General features: G+C 48.1%; 2 protein-coding genes across 2 annotated transcripts in view; one reads left to right on the forward strand and one right to left on the reverse strand.

Moving 5' to 3' along the window:
* The window catches only part of CFDP1 (craniofacial development protein 1), a 60085-nt gene extending 46238 nt beyond the window's left edge, over positions 1 to 13847 (reverse strand). The window contains exons 1-4 of the mRNA XM_030956289.1: positions 13722 to 13847; positions 13548 to 13656; positions 12597 to 12828; positions 10744 to 10844 (exon numbers count right to left, since the gene is read on the reverse strand). Coding sequence (XP_030812149.1) covers positions 10744 to 10844; positions 12597 to 12828; positions 13548 to 13656; positions 13722 to 13794 — 515 coding nt within the window. The 5' untranslated portion in view covers positions 13795 to 13847. The remainder of the gene's footprint in view (positions 1 to 10743; positions 10845 to 12596; positions 12829 to 13547; positions 13657 to 13721) is intronic.
* A 300-nt stretch (positions 13848 to 14147) lies between these two features.
* TMEM170A (transmembrane protein 170A) lies at positions 14148 to 18577 on the forward strand. Its single transcript, XM_030955926.1, has 3 exons — positions 14148 to 14271; positions 14361 to 14531; positions 15103 to 18577. The coding sequence occupies exons 1-3, from the start codon at positions 14148 to 14150 to the stop codon at positions 15231 to 15233; spliced, it is 426 nt and encodes a 141-aa protein (XP_030811786.1). The 3' UTR covers positions 15234 to 18577.
* The last annotated feature ends 230 nt before the right edge of the window (positions 18578 to 18807 follow it).

Raw genomic sequence — 18807 nt, forward strand, 5'->3', positions numbered from 1 at the left:
AAACCAAAACAATTCTTGTTCTTCATGGGGAGAAATGGGAGTCATTAATTCAGCTGGAAGAAATCACAGTCATTACTAAGGAAAATTACAAGACCTTTCACTTTTAAATACTTGATAAATAACTATTTGCCTGACTGTTTACTGGGATGCTATTCACACATTGTAATCCAGGACTAAACATGAAAACAAATATATTGTCAGCAATAAAACAAGTAGCTAGTGTCTCGCCCGCTTGCAGCCCCTGTAATTCACACACAAAGCCACTCACTCTCATCACTTTGCCACAGAGATTTCACTACCCTGCCATGCTATTAAATTTCATAATAACACTTCCAAAACACAGAACAGTTATTAATTTTTTGGACCATGCCAGAGCCTGGAAGCACAGTGATGCTACTGTACAAGGTGTTGTCCAAGTGTAAAATAGAAATGTCTTCCATATTTAGAAGTTATTATAAGGAAAACATGCTAGAAACTGGATCACTGAGTGCCCTGAATACTTACAGATGTCCTTCTTAAGACCCTACATCTCTGAACCAAGCTCCAGGTGGTAGCCAAACATTTAGGCATGGCCATACCCACCCAGCCTGCTGGTTTGGTGCCCAGTGGTGGATATGTGAGTTCCAGCTTCCACTGAGGAACTTATCACCCATCCTTTCACAGTTACCAACTGGAATGCTGCAACTTAAGTGAGCAAGGAAAAGGCCCCAGGTTATGTATGCTGGGCACAAACCACATGAAGACACCACCTGCTGTCAGGCTGTCCCCAAGGGGTTCCACAGAGCACTTACAGTTCTGAAATGTAGCAGATTAGTTTAAGAGCAAGTGGTTGATCTGCTCCCAGCAGTGCCCTTAGCCACATAAACTGCTACAAAGAAGGAAGAATATATGATTGAGTAAGCATTATGCTGACAGCTCCAGCTAATCTGCAGAAGGGGATTAAACCCAAATTTAAACCCAAATTATTAGCTCAGTGGCAGAGTGAGTCTAACACACCAGCTTGTCTGCTGCACCCTGGTCTTACATCCTGGTAGAGCTACCAGGGAGGAAGGCCCCAATCCATCACACCATGGCACAACACAACACCCACAGCCCAGGACTTGCCCCAGTGTGGTGCCTCCACTCCAGCACAGCTGAATCCAGTCCTGCTTGGCAGAAACAGAACTTGTGTAAGGGATGCCAAGGCTGCAGTGTGCCAGCAAAGTGCCCAGCTCAGCAGTGAGCTGCAGGGTGCCCTGCAAGCCCTTGGAGAAGTGCACCAGCAGAGCTTCATCCTTGCACAGAGGGGAAATGGGGGCAGGATAAGGGCAAGCTGGGAAAGATAAACAGGCATATCAAAAAGGCTTGCAGGCTAATTATCTGTAGTCTGCTGTGTAATAGCAACCTTATGCATCCCAAGTGCCAAAATCCCTCCAACACAGCTCCATTCTCCTACCAAAACACCTGGTGCACATCAGGCTGAGAAAGCACATGTTGGTATTTGGGTACAAGGGGACTTAGAGCAGAGAAGGCAGTTAAAATTTTTACTCACAGCAGCACAAAGTTACCCTCTCCCCGACCTTCCTGCTGAGAAAGGGAGAACAAGAGTGGAAGCTGTGGAAAATGCCAGCTCTTCAGTACTCAGGACACTGTCCTCACTTGGGAAACCTGCCCCAGTTTAGACCTGACACAGTTATAAAATTTTCCACATTATCTTAATGTTAGCTCTGGGGAATCACAGACCAAGGGAGACAAAAATTAGGCTAATTACCCTTTTTCATTATTCCCCATCTGTATTTAGTCTCAATAAATAGTCCTTCAGCCTTCTGGAATGATCACTTAAGGAGAAAGTAATACTCATCTACAGGAGTTTGTTAAAAAATTAATCCCTTTTGAGCTGAAGAATAATTTTTCTGAATATTTTTTGGTGGACTTTTGTGCTTGAGCTGCAATGTCCCAGGTGCCTTCCACAGACAGATACACTGCATGAGAGGCAGATCCTCCAGCCTGCAAGGTCCTGAAAATGCTGCAGTGCACAGGTTCAGCACTTTGCAGGAGGGAATTAGGTTCTCACACAAGTGAACCTCCAGACAACATCTGCCTGCACACTGCATTTGTATCTATTTTACGTTGAATTAGCTGGTGTAGAGCACAGAGAGCTAAAATTAGTATGTCCCCATCACTTTTCTAATTTCAAAGTAAAACATTAGTTTTCTCCCTTTCAGAAAAAAAAAAGAGCATTCCTTTTCAAACCAGGTGGGAGAAGCTGTTCCCTGGGAAACTCAGCCTATTCCCTGAAGCAACACAGACAAGACCAAGCTGGAATAACTGATAATTTTGTAGGCTGACTAGATAGGCAGAAGAAGCTGGCTGGTTTCTAGACAGAAGCTGTTGGCTGGTTTCTACAAAGAATCAAATGTGATGAGAGCTCTCCTGCAGCCAGGCAAGGGCCAAGCAGCCTGCCTGGTGCTGCTCCTCACAGCAGGTGTGTGCTGCTATCCAAGGAGTCAGCCCAGGCTGCATCACAAACCAACTCACCTGAAAACAAGCAAAGGTGAATGGTATTTTAACATCAATAATGCATAACCGTGTAAGCCTTGAAGGAAACAACCCATTTTCCATTATCTCCTGTATGACAAAGACTCTGTGACAGATGCAAAGAAAAACATCAGTGGATGGACAGTGCTGCCTCCTGAAATGCTGACCAAGCTGTCAGGCCCTTTTTGGACTTCTGCTTGCAGCTTCTGCAAGAGGCTCCCAAAACCCAGAGGGTAGCAGCACACCAGTTACCAAGCTCCCACTGGGGCTTGCAATAGGTAGAGCACGTCAAACACGGCTCCCTGGAGAAGCTGACCTGCAGCCAGGGCACAAGCCCTGCCCTTCATCTTGTTGACTGCAGCTGTATTCACCCCAGTTCTGGCACCTCCAAGTACCAGGTCTCTTCTTGCTTAACTGGGTAAGTATTCCCTTAGCCAGCTCCACGGCACTGCCTCAAAGTCCCACCGTGCATTAGCACGTCAATCTTCGAGGCATCCCTGTGTTTTAATTTGTACCTCTCCAAAGGATTAAATCAAGATTATGGAACACACCTCTGAGCTGAGTAATCCAGGAGAACAGATGAGCTGCTGCATGTGTGAGTGTGACAGTCCCCCATTAATCAGGACTTGCAAATCCACTGAAAGCCAGACAGATCCCTGCAGCCCTCCAAAGCAGCACAGTGCTCATGCCATGGATGCCCCTCCTGCTGAAGGATGGGAGTACCACAGGTATTAAGAGCCAGGGGTTCTAAATTCACTTAGAGCTATGAACACTGGACACAAAGGTTACACAGATCATAACAGGAGCCAGCACACACTACAAAGCAGAGGCATCCCCATGGGAGAAAGGCCAGACTAAGCTTGGCTCAGTCTGTAAGGTGTTAATGAGACTGTATGGCAGCAAACAGCTCTGCCTCCCCTTCAGGCTAACACAGAATCCCTCTTGCTTCACCATCTCTTAGTTACAGGAAAAAAATAATGCATCTCGCAAGCTGCACTTTCCAGCAGGGGAAACCCCAGGCCCAATGCCTGCAAAGCAGGCTCTGCCAGCATCTCACCAGAGATCAAAAGCCCTTTTCTGAGCCTGGAGCTGTCAGGAATGAGCAGCAGCTTGGAAACAAGGGAAACAGGCCAAGCAGCAAAATGCTGGGAGTGGATCTGAGGCCCCTGAGATGAAGGCATGAACAGAGAGACCAAAGAGCCCCTTACTAATAGCAGAAGAGCTCCTGTGAGACCTGAATAGGTCAGTAAGCACCTTCTGTTTTCAGATTTTTAAAAGCCAGGAAACTACCTGAGAGCCAGATAAAGATACAGTTCTTCTTCTGGGAAAGGGTGTGGTTTTTATTGAAGCATTCCCACACTGACTTACACAGAACACAAATTGAAGAACCCAAAGATGAGACAATGCAGTTTGTCATCCAGTTCCCAAAGCCAATGCAGCACCCAGACACCCCAGGTTTGAAAGACCCAGAAATGGCCAAGTCAATCTGGAGGTCAGTCCATCATTTTGGAGATGCTTTGAGACTCCTCCTACTTCTGGAGATCCCAGCTGAGCCTCCTTTTTCATCACACCGATTACCAGCAAAACCACACAAATGAAACCAGCAGAGATAAATTATTTCCTTGAAAGCAGCAAACCACATTAGAAGCCAAAGATGACTTTCAGGTGGGCATCTGCTCAGTCACCTTGGGAGTTTCAAAAGCATGTTGAGATAAAGGAAGACAACAGGGGTCAGCATGTTGGTGAGTGCAGGGCTATTAAGCAACACTTTGCAAGTCACAGCCTCTCTGAGCAGAAGCCTCATCTGCACATCTGCTAATGAGAAAATCCTGATTAGACACTGTTCATTAGCCCATTCCCCTTTTCCAAGCACATTAAGCAAACCAGAACACGATTTATTTTAGAAGCAAGTGTTCTGGCTTAGAGTCCTGGCTAGGTTTGATGTTTATGAAGTTACAATTTCTGCAGCTGCCTTTGAGAAAGGCAAATGGCTCACAAGTGAACCAGCACACAGCACAGCTCCTGCTCACACTTTCTGACCTCATCCCTGGGCCACCATCGTGCCAATCAGCATTGAACAATGTTAGTATTCCCCAGGGAAATTCTGAAGCATCAGGGAATGGATGCACACAGAGGAAAGGTTATCAAAACCAGCCCCTGAGACCCTGTCATTCCTGAAAGGTAACGTATTTTCACTTAATGGCTTCCAAAAAAAAAAAATCAATAGTTTTCTTTAAATTGGAAAAGGCCAATATAAACATATAGCTGAGGCATGCTTTGACCTCTAAGAAAAACAACAGCATAAGGGCAGAAACAGGCTGCTGCCTACACTCCATCATGCCAAGATCAGCATTTTGGTGCTTGGTGGTAGAAAAGCAAAAACACACTTTTTAGTCTGCCACCTCTAAACAGTGGTCACATTCATGTTCCAGGTAATTCTGGTCAGTTTGATTTGTCTTATGGTGCTACAGCATCATCCCCATGCTTATACAAGTCAGATTAAATTTCTGGGAAAATCTAAAAAGCCAAGGGTTTTGCACCATGGAAGCTTCCTTCAGAAAGGGGTATGCCACCAGAAAGTGGCTAGAACATATTTCTCTAGAACACCTTAGCCAAGGAGGACTGAGGATAAAACCCCACTGACATCTGGCACCACAAAACAGAAGTCTTCAAGGAGTGGCTTTTCAAAGGGCCACTGAAATTTGTTTGTCTTAACTTTTCTAACAATTCCTTGCTACTGCAATCAAAGCCACTGCAAAAAGCACATGAAAATATGAGTGGTTTCTTCCTCTGCTCCTAATAGCTCAGTTCATTGTCTTCCATGTCTAGCCTGACAACACCCAACCACCTCATCTGGTGGAAGCTGTGTAGCATTTGCTTTCCCCCTGGAAAAAAGGCAGGGCTTTCCAAATATCAGGCTTCAAGACAGGCATTCTGGTAATGCTCACCTGCCTTCTCACTCACAGGTATAAGCAATACAGCAAAAGCTTTTACAAAAAAGCACACATGGAAGACATCAAGCACATCAACCTTGATCTGATGTGCACCACACCACCTACAACAGCAAGAGATGCCCACCCAAACTCTTGGTCTTTCTCCTGATTTTAAAAGCTACTGTGCTTCACTCAGCATTGCTCAAAGCCCCATGAGCACAAAACAAATGGCCAAGATTCACACCCAGCAAGAAGTGTGAGCATGCTGCCAAGCCCTTGCATTGATTCATCCACTGAGGTCCCTGAAAAGCACCACAAGGTAAGGAGAGGGTTAATGGTGTCACAGGCTTTCTCACTGCTTGTTAGCCTGACAGGTCTGACTGGGCCATGCTGAGAGCACAGAGCAAGAACACAGATGGACAATTACATGTTTTAAAAATTACCCTCTGTGCCAGCTCTAAATCTTGAGACTTGTGGGAGTTGCTTCCCTGCTCTTTTTACCCATTCCCCTTGAAATAAATCATCAGCATCAAGATTTTCCTTCCACACTTCTTGCTTTCCAGGAAAAAGCAGAAGCAGCTGCTGTGGCTCAGACAGCAACCTTAACTGTCTTCAAAGCAACAAAATAAGTGACAGACTCCCAAACTCCTTGGCTAACACACCCTTTGTTTGCCAACTTTGCCACATTTGGTTGTCTTAGTAGCCATGTAAGGAGCAGAGAGCACATCACAGCCACTGATCAGGAATCAGAGCCTGAGCAAGGACTGTGGAAAGCTCAGGCTGTTTTCAGGTGTCTGCTTCTCCTGCAGCCCCTTCCACTTGCTATCTCCTAAAAAGGGTCTGGGATCAAGTGGTTGAAGCTCTGGAAGAGAACAGCAGATCCAGGGTTAAAACAGCGAGCAGTCTAGGACATAGCTGTCCCTCCAACAAGCACACAGGTGAGCTAAAATTAGTAACAGAAAATCAATATTTCAGTAAGGAGAGGCAGCATAAAGCAGCAGTACTGTACAGCTGCAGAGAACTGAATTATAACCTCACCTCCACTCTGAGGTCAGCACTTAGTGGTGCAAAGGAATAAATCAGTCCTTCACCAGGTCTGCACAACTCTACCAAGGAGCTCACCAAGGTGAAGAGCTCAGCAGCCCAGAAAACACCTCAGACTGGGCTCAGGCCTCACCATCTCACCCAATCAGGCCTAAGGTAAACCTCAGTGACTTCACAGGACACCAAAAAAAGAACCTGCTCAGCCACCTCCCTTCACCTTTGCTTCTTCTGCTCAGAAGTCATGAACTTCACCACTAAAGCCCTCAACTTAAGGTCCTTAAATTTCAACTTGCAAACAATCTCCTCTGAATAATCTTTCCTGAATCCTTGACATAGGCTGAAAACCTGTGAAACAGCAACACAGAATGAGCAATGAGGTTTTGTCCAGGTACATCCTAGATGATAACCACTTACAAACAATAACATGATAATCAGGTTCTTTTTCAACCCATACTTCAGCTGTGGCAGATGAAGTACCAAATTCAGCCAGTATAAACCTCAGTAATTACTACAATAATTTAAGCTTGTAACTATCTGGTTATAAGTCTGATATCTTAGGTACTTTAACACTTTTAAGATGTAATAACTGCACTGTGAACCATCATGTTCCCTAACCCAGAATAAAGCTGCCACTCAACTCTGCTCAGCTCATGTAGCAGCACAGCTTGTTTCCTCAGAGCACAGTGGTGACACAAGTAAAAGCAGTCCTGCAGCAGCCCAGGGACTATTCCAAGTCACAAGTGTGGTCTCCTACACAAGTCAGTGACAGGGAGCTCTTATCAGAGATGGGAGTTCACGTCTCACATAGAACAGCTCAATACACTGTTTTGCCATGAGTTCGCCCACCTTTCTACAGAAATATATGAACTTTAATATTCCTTAAATCCAGCAGCAAGTCACACCCTCAGTGTGACACTGCTTGTTTGGCACTGGCTCTTCCTACTTTGATTTGGCCCATGCAATGCAGCAGCTCAGTGTGGACCCCACCTATCCCTGTGAGAAAGGAGCTGTGACAGGAACACCTCCCCGTTCACAGCTTTGCTTTGGCTACTTGGTTCATGCACATGGGGAAGCAGCCAAGGCACTGAAGCAGCACAAGGCACAGCTCTGCCAGCACAACACAGCACAGCTACTCTGCAGTAGCAGGAAAGCATTCCCACCACAAGAACAGCCTGTGTAAAGCTCTGGCCACAAACCACACAAACAAACCATGTGCAAGAAATACAAAGCTCCTAGTCTGGAGCCTGGAATCTGGAACTTGGAATCTGCAGGATGTGAATAAAGCAGGGCGCTGAACACACCTCCCATTCCTGAATTAGCACCCAAGCCATTACTCCTTTTAACTTAGTTTTGCCTTCTACAAGCCAAATTAGGTAGAGAAGATGTTTCAAAGTAAAATCTCTTCTTGACAGCAATCAGTAACCAGACACTTCTCTTCCCTCACAGGCTGTCACACTGACACCATGGGGCTGGACCAGCTCCAGGTATGTGAGCCCCACTCTGCTGCAGTCCCTGCTGGACACAAAGTTCACTGTCATGGAAAGAGCACAGAAGAACCATTCTGATGCACTGAGCGCAACAGAGATTTAAAAAAAGCCAAGGACCAAATCCTTTTGGAGTGCTAAAGAGAAAACAAGCAATTACAAATGGCAACAGTTTTTCCCTGGCACTGGGGATGCAATTCCCTATTAATGCAAACACACGTCCTGCACTGTGAGGCAAGTTCATAAACCAGAGGCTTCAAAGGAGTTTCAGTCTCTTCTGACAGGGAGAAATGTCTTGAACTTCCATTTAGATGCTGAATTGCCTTTGCAAATTGCTCTTGCTGCCCACAATTATAGCCATTTGGGTGACAGTCACCTGCTGCTCCTAATCTATTTAACATGAGGGAGACAGGAAAAGCAGACAAAACGTCCCAACTGCAAAGCACTGCAATCAGATTGTTTCTAGTTCCAGGATTCAACAGCTTTAGTTTTATATAATGTATTTTCTCAAATTAGAATCCACTAAATTAAAATCTTCATTTGGTAATTGTTAATTCTTAACACTCCAAAGCTGAAGTTCAGCGCTAGCAACTGATACAAGCACGGACTCATCAAAACAGACATTAAATGCAGCAAAAACCTACAGGGGAGCTGACAACACAAAGCCCCTTTACTATTCCAGTATAGCCCTGTAGCTGGAGATCACTCAAGCCACTTCTGCTACTTCAATCAGGCCAGAAAAATCATATCATCATCTTACAGGAGAAAATAAATTGTTCTGCAACAGGAAATCAGGGCTAAATGATCTTCTGTTAAGAGCTTCAGTGAGCAGACTGTGAAAATTTGTGCCCTGAATCTTTCACTGCTTAAATACTCATCTAAATTCTTCTCAAGGTTTCAAAAAAGCAACTCCCAACAGCAGCCTCAAACCATTTAGAAAGGCAAGCAGCAGAGACAGCTCTCATTTCAGTTCCTTTAGTCCAGAAATGCACACACACACACACACCTACCGTGTGGTGGCCTTTTATAAGCAATGATTTGCCAGCTGCTTCCCCAGGCAAGGAAGTCAGTGTTGGGTATTCAGAGTATTTGCAGACGTTGGGGGGTGTAAAGACAACCTCCTGCTAATCTGAAGAAAGAGAAACCCTCTGGGCCTCACCTGCTGCCATTAGGGGAAAGCACCAGCAGCTGTGAGTAGCAAGCACACCTTGTACCCTACCCACAGCTAACAGTGGAACCCATTTAAAGAAGCAAGATGTAGCAAACATAAAAGAATCAGCTTTGCATATCACAAAAATCAAGGGGGCAAAAAACATTGCAGGATTTTTCTGTTATCAAAGAGCTCAAGAACATGATTTTGTTGTAACTCTGGTACCAGCAGAAAACAGTGCTCCAGACCCCACTGCAAACCTTCTGTTGCTGCTTCTGTAACCAGCTGATTTAATAACTACTGTAAACAAAGCATACATTAGCCTTGGTGTTTGCAGAATTACAGTCTCACTGTCACCCGGGTCCAGCTATTGCCTATTTCATCAAAAACTGGTAGAAATTTCTACTGATTCCTCTGCAGTGTCCTAAGGGAAACAGTAAGCACTGAGCAGTACAAAGGACACTGGTGCAGGAAAATATGCATTTTTCTTAGTTACAGTTCTTAAGAAACCACGGGTAAGATACTGGTGTCAAAAGCATAAAATCAGTGACTTAGAGGCCCTGAACAACTTCTGTTCACATAAAGCAACCAATGTTTCAAAGGACACTGAACAAAGTGAATGAAGTTCATCAACGAATGAGGAGCATTCCTATGGTCTGGCTTGCCCAGGGAAGTAGCAAAGTCCCTACCATGGCTCACAGCCCTCCTCAGATTTTTCAAACAGCTCAGGCAGCAGTACTAATCTGAAAAGCAAGAGCAGCAGAAGCCCCAGCTCTGCCTGCTCCTGCAGATTTAGGCAGAGTGAGTGTTACTGCGGGGAACTGCTGCCCTCTGCTGTCACACCAAACAGGCCAAGTCAGTTGGAGAAAACCAGGTTTACTGCTACATATAAATAAAATCCCCCATGATAAGAACCAGCAGTTCACAGGGCAGTCAGATTTCAGGTGTGTTCAGCCAGGCCCCTCAGTTCTGGTTTTACACATTTATGAAACACCTGACCCTTCTTGCAGCACAGTCTAAGAGGCCTCTTGTAAGCCAAACTCAGCCTAAAGCAGGATTTTACCCAGCCCATCCCCTTGGCTGCAGCTGTTCCAGAGGCAAAAGCACTCAGCTGTTAGTCTGCTCAGCAAAACACCTCTTACTGCCTGCAAATCTTTTTTGTGCATTGTGAACATCACCAGGAAAGTGCCAGCCAATAATCCTGCCTGCAGCACAGAACCTGGACTAGGCTGAAGGAATAAAATGTGTTACCCCCATCCTTGTGGGACCAGATGTGCTTCTTTCCTCATCTCAGCCTTCCCAGTGACAGTGCCACCAGGGAGCTCTGCCAACCATTACAAACACTGGCCAGATGGGGAAGCCTAAGTGAATTTGAATTACATTTATGAATGTTATGAAGTTGACTAAAGACTGAGGTCTGCATATAAGGATACTCTGCAGCGCTGATGTAGGAAAATCTTGGCCTCACTTTCCCTGAGATCTCTATGTGCTCACAATAAAAGAAAAAAAAACAGTTTAAAGAAGACCCACTGTGCCTCAGAGCCCAGCTCCAGCCTGCCCCCAGCACTCAGTTTGCACTGGGCCCACAGTGGACACATCACATCTGCCAACTTACTTGATTTCCTCACCAGCAAAATCGAATGTTTTGGTGATTGTCACTTTTCCTGAATCTTTTGGCTTCTCCTGAGGCTTATTCCCACCGTTCTCTTCTTTAGTCTATAAAATACATGAAGGAGAAAGCAAAACAATGTATTTGTGAAGCCAAGCCAAATTATTATTCCAAAGGGCCGAGGGCCCAACACAGACCTTGGGTAGCACTGCAATTTAGGCTGGTGGTCAAAGCAAGTCACCCACAGACAAGATAAAATAAATAAATAAATTTCATTCCACCGGAATTAAATTCCCCATTTTGGTTCCAGGCTGTCATCGAAGCTCTAAGATCAAAACAAACTAAAACAAGAAGTGAAATTGTAATAAATATAGGAAGGAGCAAGAATACATTGCAGTGGTTCAGAAAGAAAGCAAAAACCTGGAGATTTGGTTCTCTCAAACTAAGCACCACCAAGCAGAAAAGCTGCCAAGGTGAAATCCACTAAAGAATGTTTCTTTTTACTCAAGAATAGAGAATGAGAAAACTCATCAGCAGAAAAACCAATGCTGATCTCCTTACTTGTCAATAGCATCTCTTTTATTTGAGAAGGAAAAATCTTTATGAAGCAATTTGTCAGCAGTGCCTCAGTTTACTCAGTCACAGCTACAGCTGCTAAAAGGATACATAAAAAACCTCAACCACTGTAAGTTACAAAAACAAACCCCAAATTCTTGGTCTAAATCAACCACACACCACAGAGATCTTCTGGAAGGCCATGCAAGCCCAAGCAGTTCACAGAGAGAACAGAGGAACTGCATGTCCCCATGAATTATTCCAGGCTATGGAGGAACTTTCAAAGACATCTCACATTTTAGCAACCTGCCCATAAAAGTAGAACTGCTTAGAAGAAAATGTTCACTTCTCTTCTTCCCTCTGACTCTACAAGTCCCCAGCTGCTCAGCCAGTAATAAGAAGCAGGAGGGCTAAGATGAAAGGAGTCTCCTTCCAAAAGTTGCCATCAAATACTACAAAACTACACTTGCTCCACAACCTCCCAAGAGTCATGGAAAGAAGCTTCACACAGTCAGAACTGTACTCACCAGGCAGACTCCTGTCTTCTGTTACTGAACATTTATTGTGGCTGACCATCTAAAAACCCCAAACTGATAATTCTACCAACAGAGGCTCACTTGTGGTACGTTCTTCCCTTCTACCACCTAAAGCATGAAAGATTTTGACAGGCAAACACATGCACCTGGTTTTACTGAGAACCAAATCCTTTCTAACAGCTACCACACACAGAATTCTCTCTCCAGAAAAACCTCTTCCCACTGAGAGCACCTTACTGGGGCTTACAAAGGACACAAGAAAGCCAGATTCAATCCTGCAACAAATGTGCAACATGCAGCACCTTCCAGACCCCCTCCATGAGGATGGAAGCACAGAGAGCCCAGCACAGAGCCCTCTTGTTTCCCCCCCCACACACACACACATACACAAAGCCTCCTTTTTTTTCTTTTTTTCTTTTAAGCATCAGGAAAGGCACAAGCCTCAGGGAGAGCTGTGCCCCCATGCACAACTCAGACCAAAGCTCTTCATTCCTGTGTCAAAAGAGGCATCCAGGCCCAGGAAGGGAAGCCAACAGGGCTGTGCAGGACAGCTCCAAAAGCAGCACCACCTCTGCATTTGGAAGGAAACCAGCACCTTGCAGTCTGGCCCATCAGGGGATGTGAGTCTCACAAAGCAGAGGGGGCAGGGGCAACCCCAGCCTCTTCCCAGCCCTGTCCAACACCTGACACAGCCAGAACCAAGGGGGCATGCTCTAAACCTCCAGGCCCTTCACACCCTCCGTGGGGGCAGGCCCAGGCCCCCATTACCTTCTTGATTTGTGTCCCTTGTGTGGCAGCCACAGCTTTGGGCTTCTGTCCTACATCACTGAGGAAACTGGCCCAAAGAGCATCCTCTTTCTTTTTTTCTTCTTCTTCTCTTCTTCTTTCTATTTGCTCTACATCATCCACTTCCTCCTCTTTCTGCTCCTCTCCATTCTGCTGGGCCTTTTCTTCCTCTTTCTCACCTGTCTCTAGCAAGAGACCTCCTTTCTTCCTCTTCCTGAAAGCAGATGCCGAAAAAGAAGAAAAAATGTACATGGAGCTGCTGCAACACTATTCCAGAGCTGAACTGTAAGCTTGGGTGAAGCAACATAATATTTCATATTTTTACTAACACATCCACTTTGGGAGGCTCTCTCTTGACCTTGGAGTGTATGTATTTTATTAAAAGATGCTGCTGCTCAGAAAATACAGTGAGACTGATGCAGGCAGTGCCCCTGAAGTGAACTGGCCCCTTTGCATGCATTTCTGTGAGTACAGAATGGGCTGAAACACTGGCACAGGTTGGCCAGTGGCTGCCCCATCCCTGGAAGTGTTTAAGGCCAGGCTGGATGGAGCTTTGAGAGACCTGGTCTAGGGGGAGGTGTCCCTGCCCATGGTAGGAGGGTGGAACAAGGTGCTCTTTAAGGTCCCTTCCAACCCAAACCATGCCAGGGTCCTGCGGTTCTGGGATAATGCAGGAGCCAGGAGGGGAGGAGAACCTGGGCTAGATAGAAACCAACCTCAGCTAAAGTATGTATATACTTATATCAACGTGACAAACCCCGTCTGTGCGTGCCTTGCACTGAAAAAGGTTAATATAAACAGCTCCTGCTGGGGAGGGTTTTCAGGCACGTTGTCCGTCGGGGCCGAGGTTCTCTGCTCCTGCCACTAAACCGGAACGCAGCGCAGCGTTTCGCGTTCCCCTGCCCGGCACCGGGCCGGTTCCCAGGGCCGTACCTGCTGCCGGGCCGGCGGGGGCTCCTCCTGCCGCGGGCCGGCCGCGGGCTGCCCGCCGGCTCCTCCTCCCGCACCAGCTCGCTCTCATCATCCTCGCTGTACTCCGCACCTGCAAGCACACACCGTGAGCGCCGGGGGCGCCGGCAGCGCCGCCTCCCGCCCGCCGCCACTCACCCGAGGGCACATAGTCGTCATCGTCGGCCGAGGAGTACAGCTCCTGCTCCTGCTCCGACTCCGAGCCCGACATGCTGCGGCCCGGCCCCGCCGCCTCGCTGCTCCCGCCCGCGCCGCCCAGAGCGCCGCCGCCGCCGCCCGCGGGCGCCCCCTGGCGGGCAGGAAGAACAGCCGCGCCTCCGGGGCGGCGCCGCGCGCGGGGAGCAGAGAGGAGAGTCCGCCAGCGGGCCAGAGCGTCCCACCGGGACTCCCAGCGTTCCTTGCGGCCCACAGCCGTTCCCATGGCAGCGCGGGGTCAGGGCGGGGCCCGACTTCCCGGAGGCCAGCGCTGATTGGAGAAATACCATGTCTATCATCTTACAACGCTTCCCATTGGCTGCGGGGGCGGAAGGGGCGATGACGGATGGCGGCGGGGCGGATGCGGGGATGGACGGCGGCGAAGCGGGCGGCGGTGGCGGCGGGCTCCTGCAGCAGATCCTCAGCCTTCGCCTCGTGCCCCGCGTGGGCAATGGCACCACCACCTACTCCAGCCCGCTCTCCACCTTCCCAGGTACCTCCCTGCTCGGAGCGGCCTCCGCCCGCCGGGGCCGCTGGAGGCCTGCGGGCCGCGGGCCGCCCTCACAGCCCTTCTCTCCGCAGAGATGTGGTACGGCGTCTTCCTGTGGGCAGTCGTCTCTTCCCTTGCCTTCCACGTCCCGGCCGCGCTGCTTGCCCTCTTCACGCTCCGGCACCACAAGTACGGCAGGTTCATGTCCGTGAGCGTGCTGCTGATGGGCATCGTGGGACCCATCACCGCCGGCACCCTCACAAGTACGGCAGGGCCGGGGGCTGTGGCGATCAGAGGTTGCCTTCGGGAGCGCGTGGGATGGCGGTGTTCCCCGGGATGGAGATTTTCGTTCTGGCTTTATTTCCCCCTTGCCCCACGTTTGAAATGGTTGGACCCCGTGTCAGGCCCTGCATCGGGCATACCAAACGTGCCCATCAGGTGCACAGCCAAGGGGCTTTCACATTTCTGAGCACCGGGAGGAAAATCTCTCAGAGGTTTGGGGTCAGTGCCCAGAACTAGGTAATGTTTGCAGCCTGTGGGCAGTGGGTGGGGCACCTTGTGACAAAGGTGTGTCCCAAACCACCCCAGCCCCCACACCTGCTGGAGGTCTCAGCAGAGTTTCAGCACCACTTCTCCCATTGCCACCAGCAAGCTCTGGTTCCTGCCTGAGGTTTGTCAGGCATGCCCAGCCCAGCATTCCTGCCTGCTGCTGAGCAGGGAGAGGTTCAGACCCTGCTGTTCTCTGCCCCAGCCTCACATCCTGAGGCTCCCCCCTCATCCCTGTGCAGAGCAGCTGTCTCACATTCACATCTTGGCTTTTCCCCCTCTCCACAGGTGCTGCCATTGCTGGAGTTTACAGAGCTGCGGGGAAAAAAATGATTCCCTTTGAGGCGCTCATTTTTGGCGTGGGCCAGACGTTCTGTGTGGTGGTGGTTTCCTTCCTGCGCATTCTGGCCACTCTGTAGCTCCTCTGGAGAGGCTGGAGAACACAAACCAGAGGGGGAGCACAGGACCCGCTGCCTCAGAACAAATCACAGGGAGCACAGCTCCAGCCTTGTGTTTCTTCTGCTGATTTAAGGAATTGGGACGGCTCGCTCTTGCCTCCAGCCTGGCTCGAAATTTTAAAATGGTGAATTTTGTTACTTTTTGGTAACATTAAGTGCCAAGTGAAACTTTATTTCTCTGGAGGGTAGGAAAATGGCTCCAGAGGAGGAGACCTGGGTACCTGTCACCAGTGATGAATTGTAGTAACAGGACATGACTGAAATGGGACACCAGCTGTGCTGGGGTAGGAACAGGACCAGAGTGACATCGTGTCCCCAGAGCTCACTCACCACTTTATTGCTTGGTTTTCAGTGAACCTGAAGCTCTTTTAATGTCAGTTTTTAAATTAAAAAATTGTTTTCTTCCTGGCCCAAACTTCTTAATACCAGGTGATAGCCTGTAGGGGGGCAGTAGAATGTAATCTTACCCCTCCATGAGTTGCAGCTGGGATCAATTACTAGAAATTAAGAACACCTGTAACTAATGAGAGCAAGTGCCATAAAAGGGTGTAGCAAGAAGAGGAGTCAGATGGCTGCTGCAAGGATCCAGAGGAGTCAGTGCTCAGAGGAGCTGCTCCATGAGAAGCACTAAGAAGGTATGAAGCTTAGAAGCTATGGGATCCTTGCAGCTTAAGGATAATAGAACTGTTGCAGTGCACTGTTCTAATATGCAAGGCAACAATAGCCATAGTGGATTTGGGAGCAGCAAAAGGAAAACTCATTTTAGATGGATGATAGTGCAGATTTGTGTCTGGGAGCTCTGGCTGTGAATGCTGTGCAGGGAAAATGACTGGTGTAAAAAAGATTTTGTGAATTTTATTACAGCAAAGCCCTTCTGGCCCTGTGAATGTTTTGCTCAGAGGCAAAGCAGAGTGGAATGGGCACTCCAGAAATCCCAGGTGTGCATGTGGGTGTGCACAGCTCTCCTCAGGCTTTGAAGGAGACTTGTGTTTCCAAAGGACCCTGTTCTCCTTTGACTTGCTGAGGCTGTTCATGTTGGTGTGCTGGAGCTGGGTGTCTGCACTGATCTGGAAGTGGCACTTTTATCCAGCTTGGATAAAATCCCTGCTGCTGCTGAGAGCTGCCTGGCCAGGCTGGGCTGTGACTGGGTGTCCCCAGTGCAGGGACTGTGCCACGTTTTCAGCATCCAGCCCACAGTGTGCCAGGGCTGGGAGAGCTGCAGGGCTCCTGGCAGGAGCCTGGGTGATTCCTGTGTCCATGTGAACACAAATCAACCCTTCTCCACAGGCAGCACTGTCTCCTCATGAATTGTTTTAGTTTGTTTTGCTTTTAAGTGACTTTTAACTAACTGGTAGCTCTGCATTGTGCCCAGAGTTGTGCTGCATGGCTGGGGCACTTGAGCAGCTCACTGGGTGCTTCCTGGGGCTTGGTTCTTTGGGGAAGCTGAGGTTGAATTCCAGGGATGTGGCTGGGCAGTGCAGCCACCCCTAGGGGTTTGCTGTGCTGTGTTTGTACCCAGCTCACACGGGTGGGCTGCAGAGGGGAAGCACTGTTTGTGTCCAGTCTTTAGGGGACAGTTCCCATCTGTGTCTTCATTGAATTCCTGTGGTTTCCAAATCAGTTCCTTTTGTATGTGCAGTATTTTCTAGGGCCATTTATCTACCATGTCCTCAGTGCTGGAATGACTGGAGGTGGCACTTAGTGCCATGGTCTGGATGACAAGGTGTGACCAGTCAAAGGTTGGACTGGATCTTAGAGAGCTTTTCTAAACTAAATTGATTCTGTGACCCTTCAACAGGGCACTGTGTTTATCAGGGAAAAGGGTTTCTCTGTGCACTGACTCCTCAAGAGTGGTCTGTCAATGGTGGGACGTGTTTTGCAGGAGCTACTAATTGAGATTACTCTAAATTTTAGCCTATGGTAATTCAGGGAATATAGATGCACAGTTTAGGAAATAATTTAATGTGAATCCTTCTCCTTAGGTGGGGGAGGTCCAAGTGGTGTAACTTATACTAAACCCTGGATCTGTGGAGAACCCTGTGTGCTGTGCTGCTTGTAGAGAGCCAGTCTTCCTGCCAGGGCAGAAACAATGAAAAAGAAGGAATAAGCTTTCTTTCTTTCTTTTCCCCCTTCCCACTTCATATTTCAGCATGTGTACAGAGTGCACAGTTTAATTTGCAGGTGTTATCCTGTGTTTTCCTGGATGGATTAAAAGTATGTCATGGAATTTGAAATGTCATGGAATTTGAATAGGGTGGGTCTGGTTTTACCTTTCAGGTGACACCAGACACCAATGTCCTGAGCAGCTGCTGTGCTCTCCTTCACCCTGCACTGGTGCCTGGCACCCTCAATAGCCATTAAGCTGATTGCAACTGAGAAAGCACTTTATCCATGTGCCCCATGCTACAGCAAGAGGAGGTTTCCTTGCAGGAACAGGGCTGAGGGGTGCAGGACACAAATGGGGCTGTTACAGAGCTCAGAACAAGTGAAAATTGCTCAGTAAAGTCACTCAGTGCTGGATGAACTGAAAACCTCCCATTTTCTATCCCTTGGGATCTCTGAGAGTCTCGTTTGAGGAGGTTCTGGCTTACTTGAAGAGTTGGCAGCTTGACCGTGTTTGGAGCTGGCAATGTCTCTCTATGCCTGGATGCTGTGAAATTTTCAGGGAATTCTTGCATAAAAGGTGAACAATCAGCTGATTTGTCTTGACACATAAGCACAGGAGGCAAGTTCTTTGTGTCACCTTGGAGAGAGCATCCTGCGCTCTGCTGGCTGCTGCTGGTAATCTCCCCCTCCAGTAAAACCAGAGCTAAACAGAAAGGAGGAGTAGCCTTGAGCTGAAGCACCAGATGGCAGTTGAAGCACTGGTGGCGGTTTCCTCCCCTCATGGGTTTGGCCTTCCCTTTCCATTCCTTTATTCCAAGTGAGGCATATGGAGGAATCCCTTCGTTTTCTTCAGGTATTGACAGACTTTGCTCAGTCAAACTTGCCAAAAACTGCAAAGAGCTGGCAAAAACATCAACACTGAGGTGTCCTGGGCTCAGCAGTGCTGTGAGCCTCTGCTGGGGAGCCCAACCAGTGTGCTGGTCAAGGAAACACCTTCTGGAGAAGCTGCCTGCCCTGGAGGAACACCCACTTATGCTGAGGCTCCCTGTGTGTGACATCCCCTCTGCCCCCACCCAGCTTCCTCGTGCTCACAACTGCAGCTGTCATGAACAAATCTTTGTATGATTGAAAAGTCTGTACATTTTATTTTTCTACTGACACGCCTAATCCTGGTGGTGATTATCAGTAAATTCTGTAACTCTTGAGGTGAATGAGTCGTGTGTGTTCCTTCTGCAGCAGGACAAGGGGACCTGGGTTGTGCTTTAGCAAATGAGCTGCACTCCTGCTTTGCTTGGGGCAATGTGCACCAGAAATGTTCTGGTTCTGGTGGTAAATGTTGTCTCCATTAGGAGCTGGACCTGCATCTGCAGCCAGGCACCACAGTCTGAGGTGACATCTCACTGCTGCTCAGTTTTTGGGGACAGGCTTA

This window comes from Camarhynchus parvulus, chromosome 11 (genome assembly GCF_901933205.1).
Source record: "Camarhynchus parvulus chromosome 11, STF_HiC, whole genome shotgun sequence".
NCBI lineage: Eukaryota > Metazoa > Chordata > Aves > Passeriformes > Thraupidae > Camarhynchus > Camarhynchus parvulus.

What these genes read in the sequence shown, in the direction of transcription:
- TMEM170A (XM_030955926.1), top strand. Translation starts at nt 14,148, where the DNA reads ATGGACGGCGGCGAAGCGGGCGGCGGTGGCGGCGGGCTCCTGCAGCAG. An exon ending in CCCGCTCTCCACCTTCCCAG is followed by an intron (nt 14,272 to 14,360) that starts GTACCTCCCTGC and finishes TTCTCTCCGCAG; the next exon opens with AGATGTGGTACGGCGTCTTC. An exon ending in CACCGCCGGCACCCTCACAA is followed by an intron (nt 14,532 to 15,102) that starts GTACGGCAGGGC and finishes CCCTCTCCACAG; the next exon opens with GTGCTGCCATTGCTGGAGTT.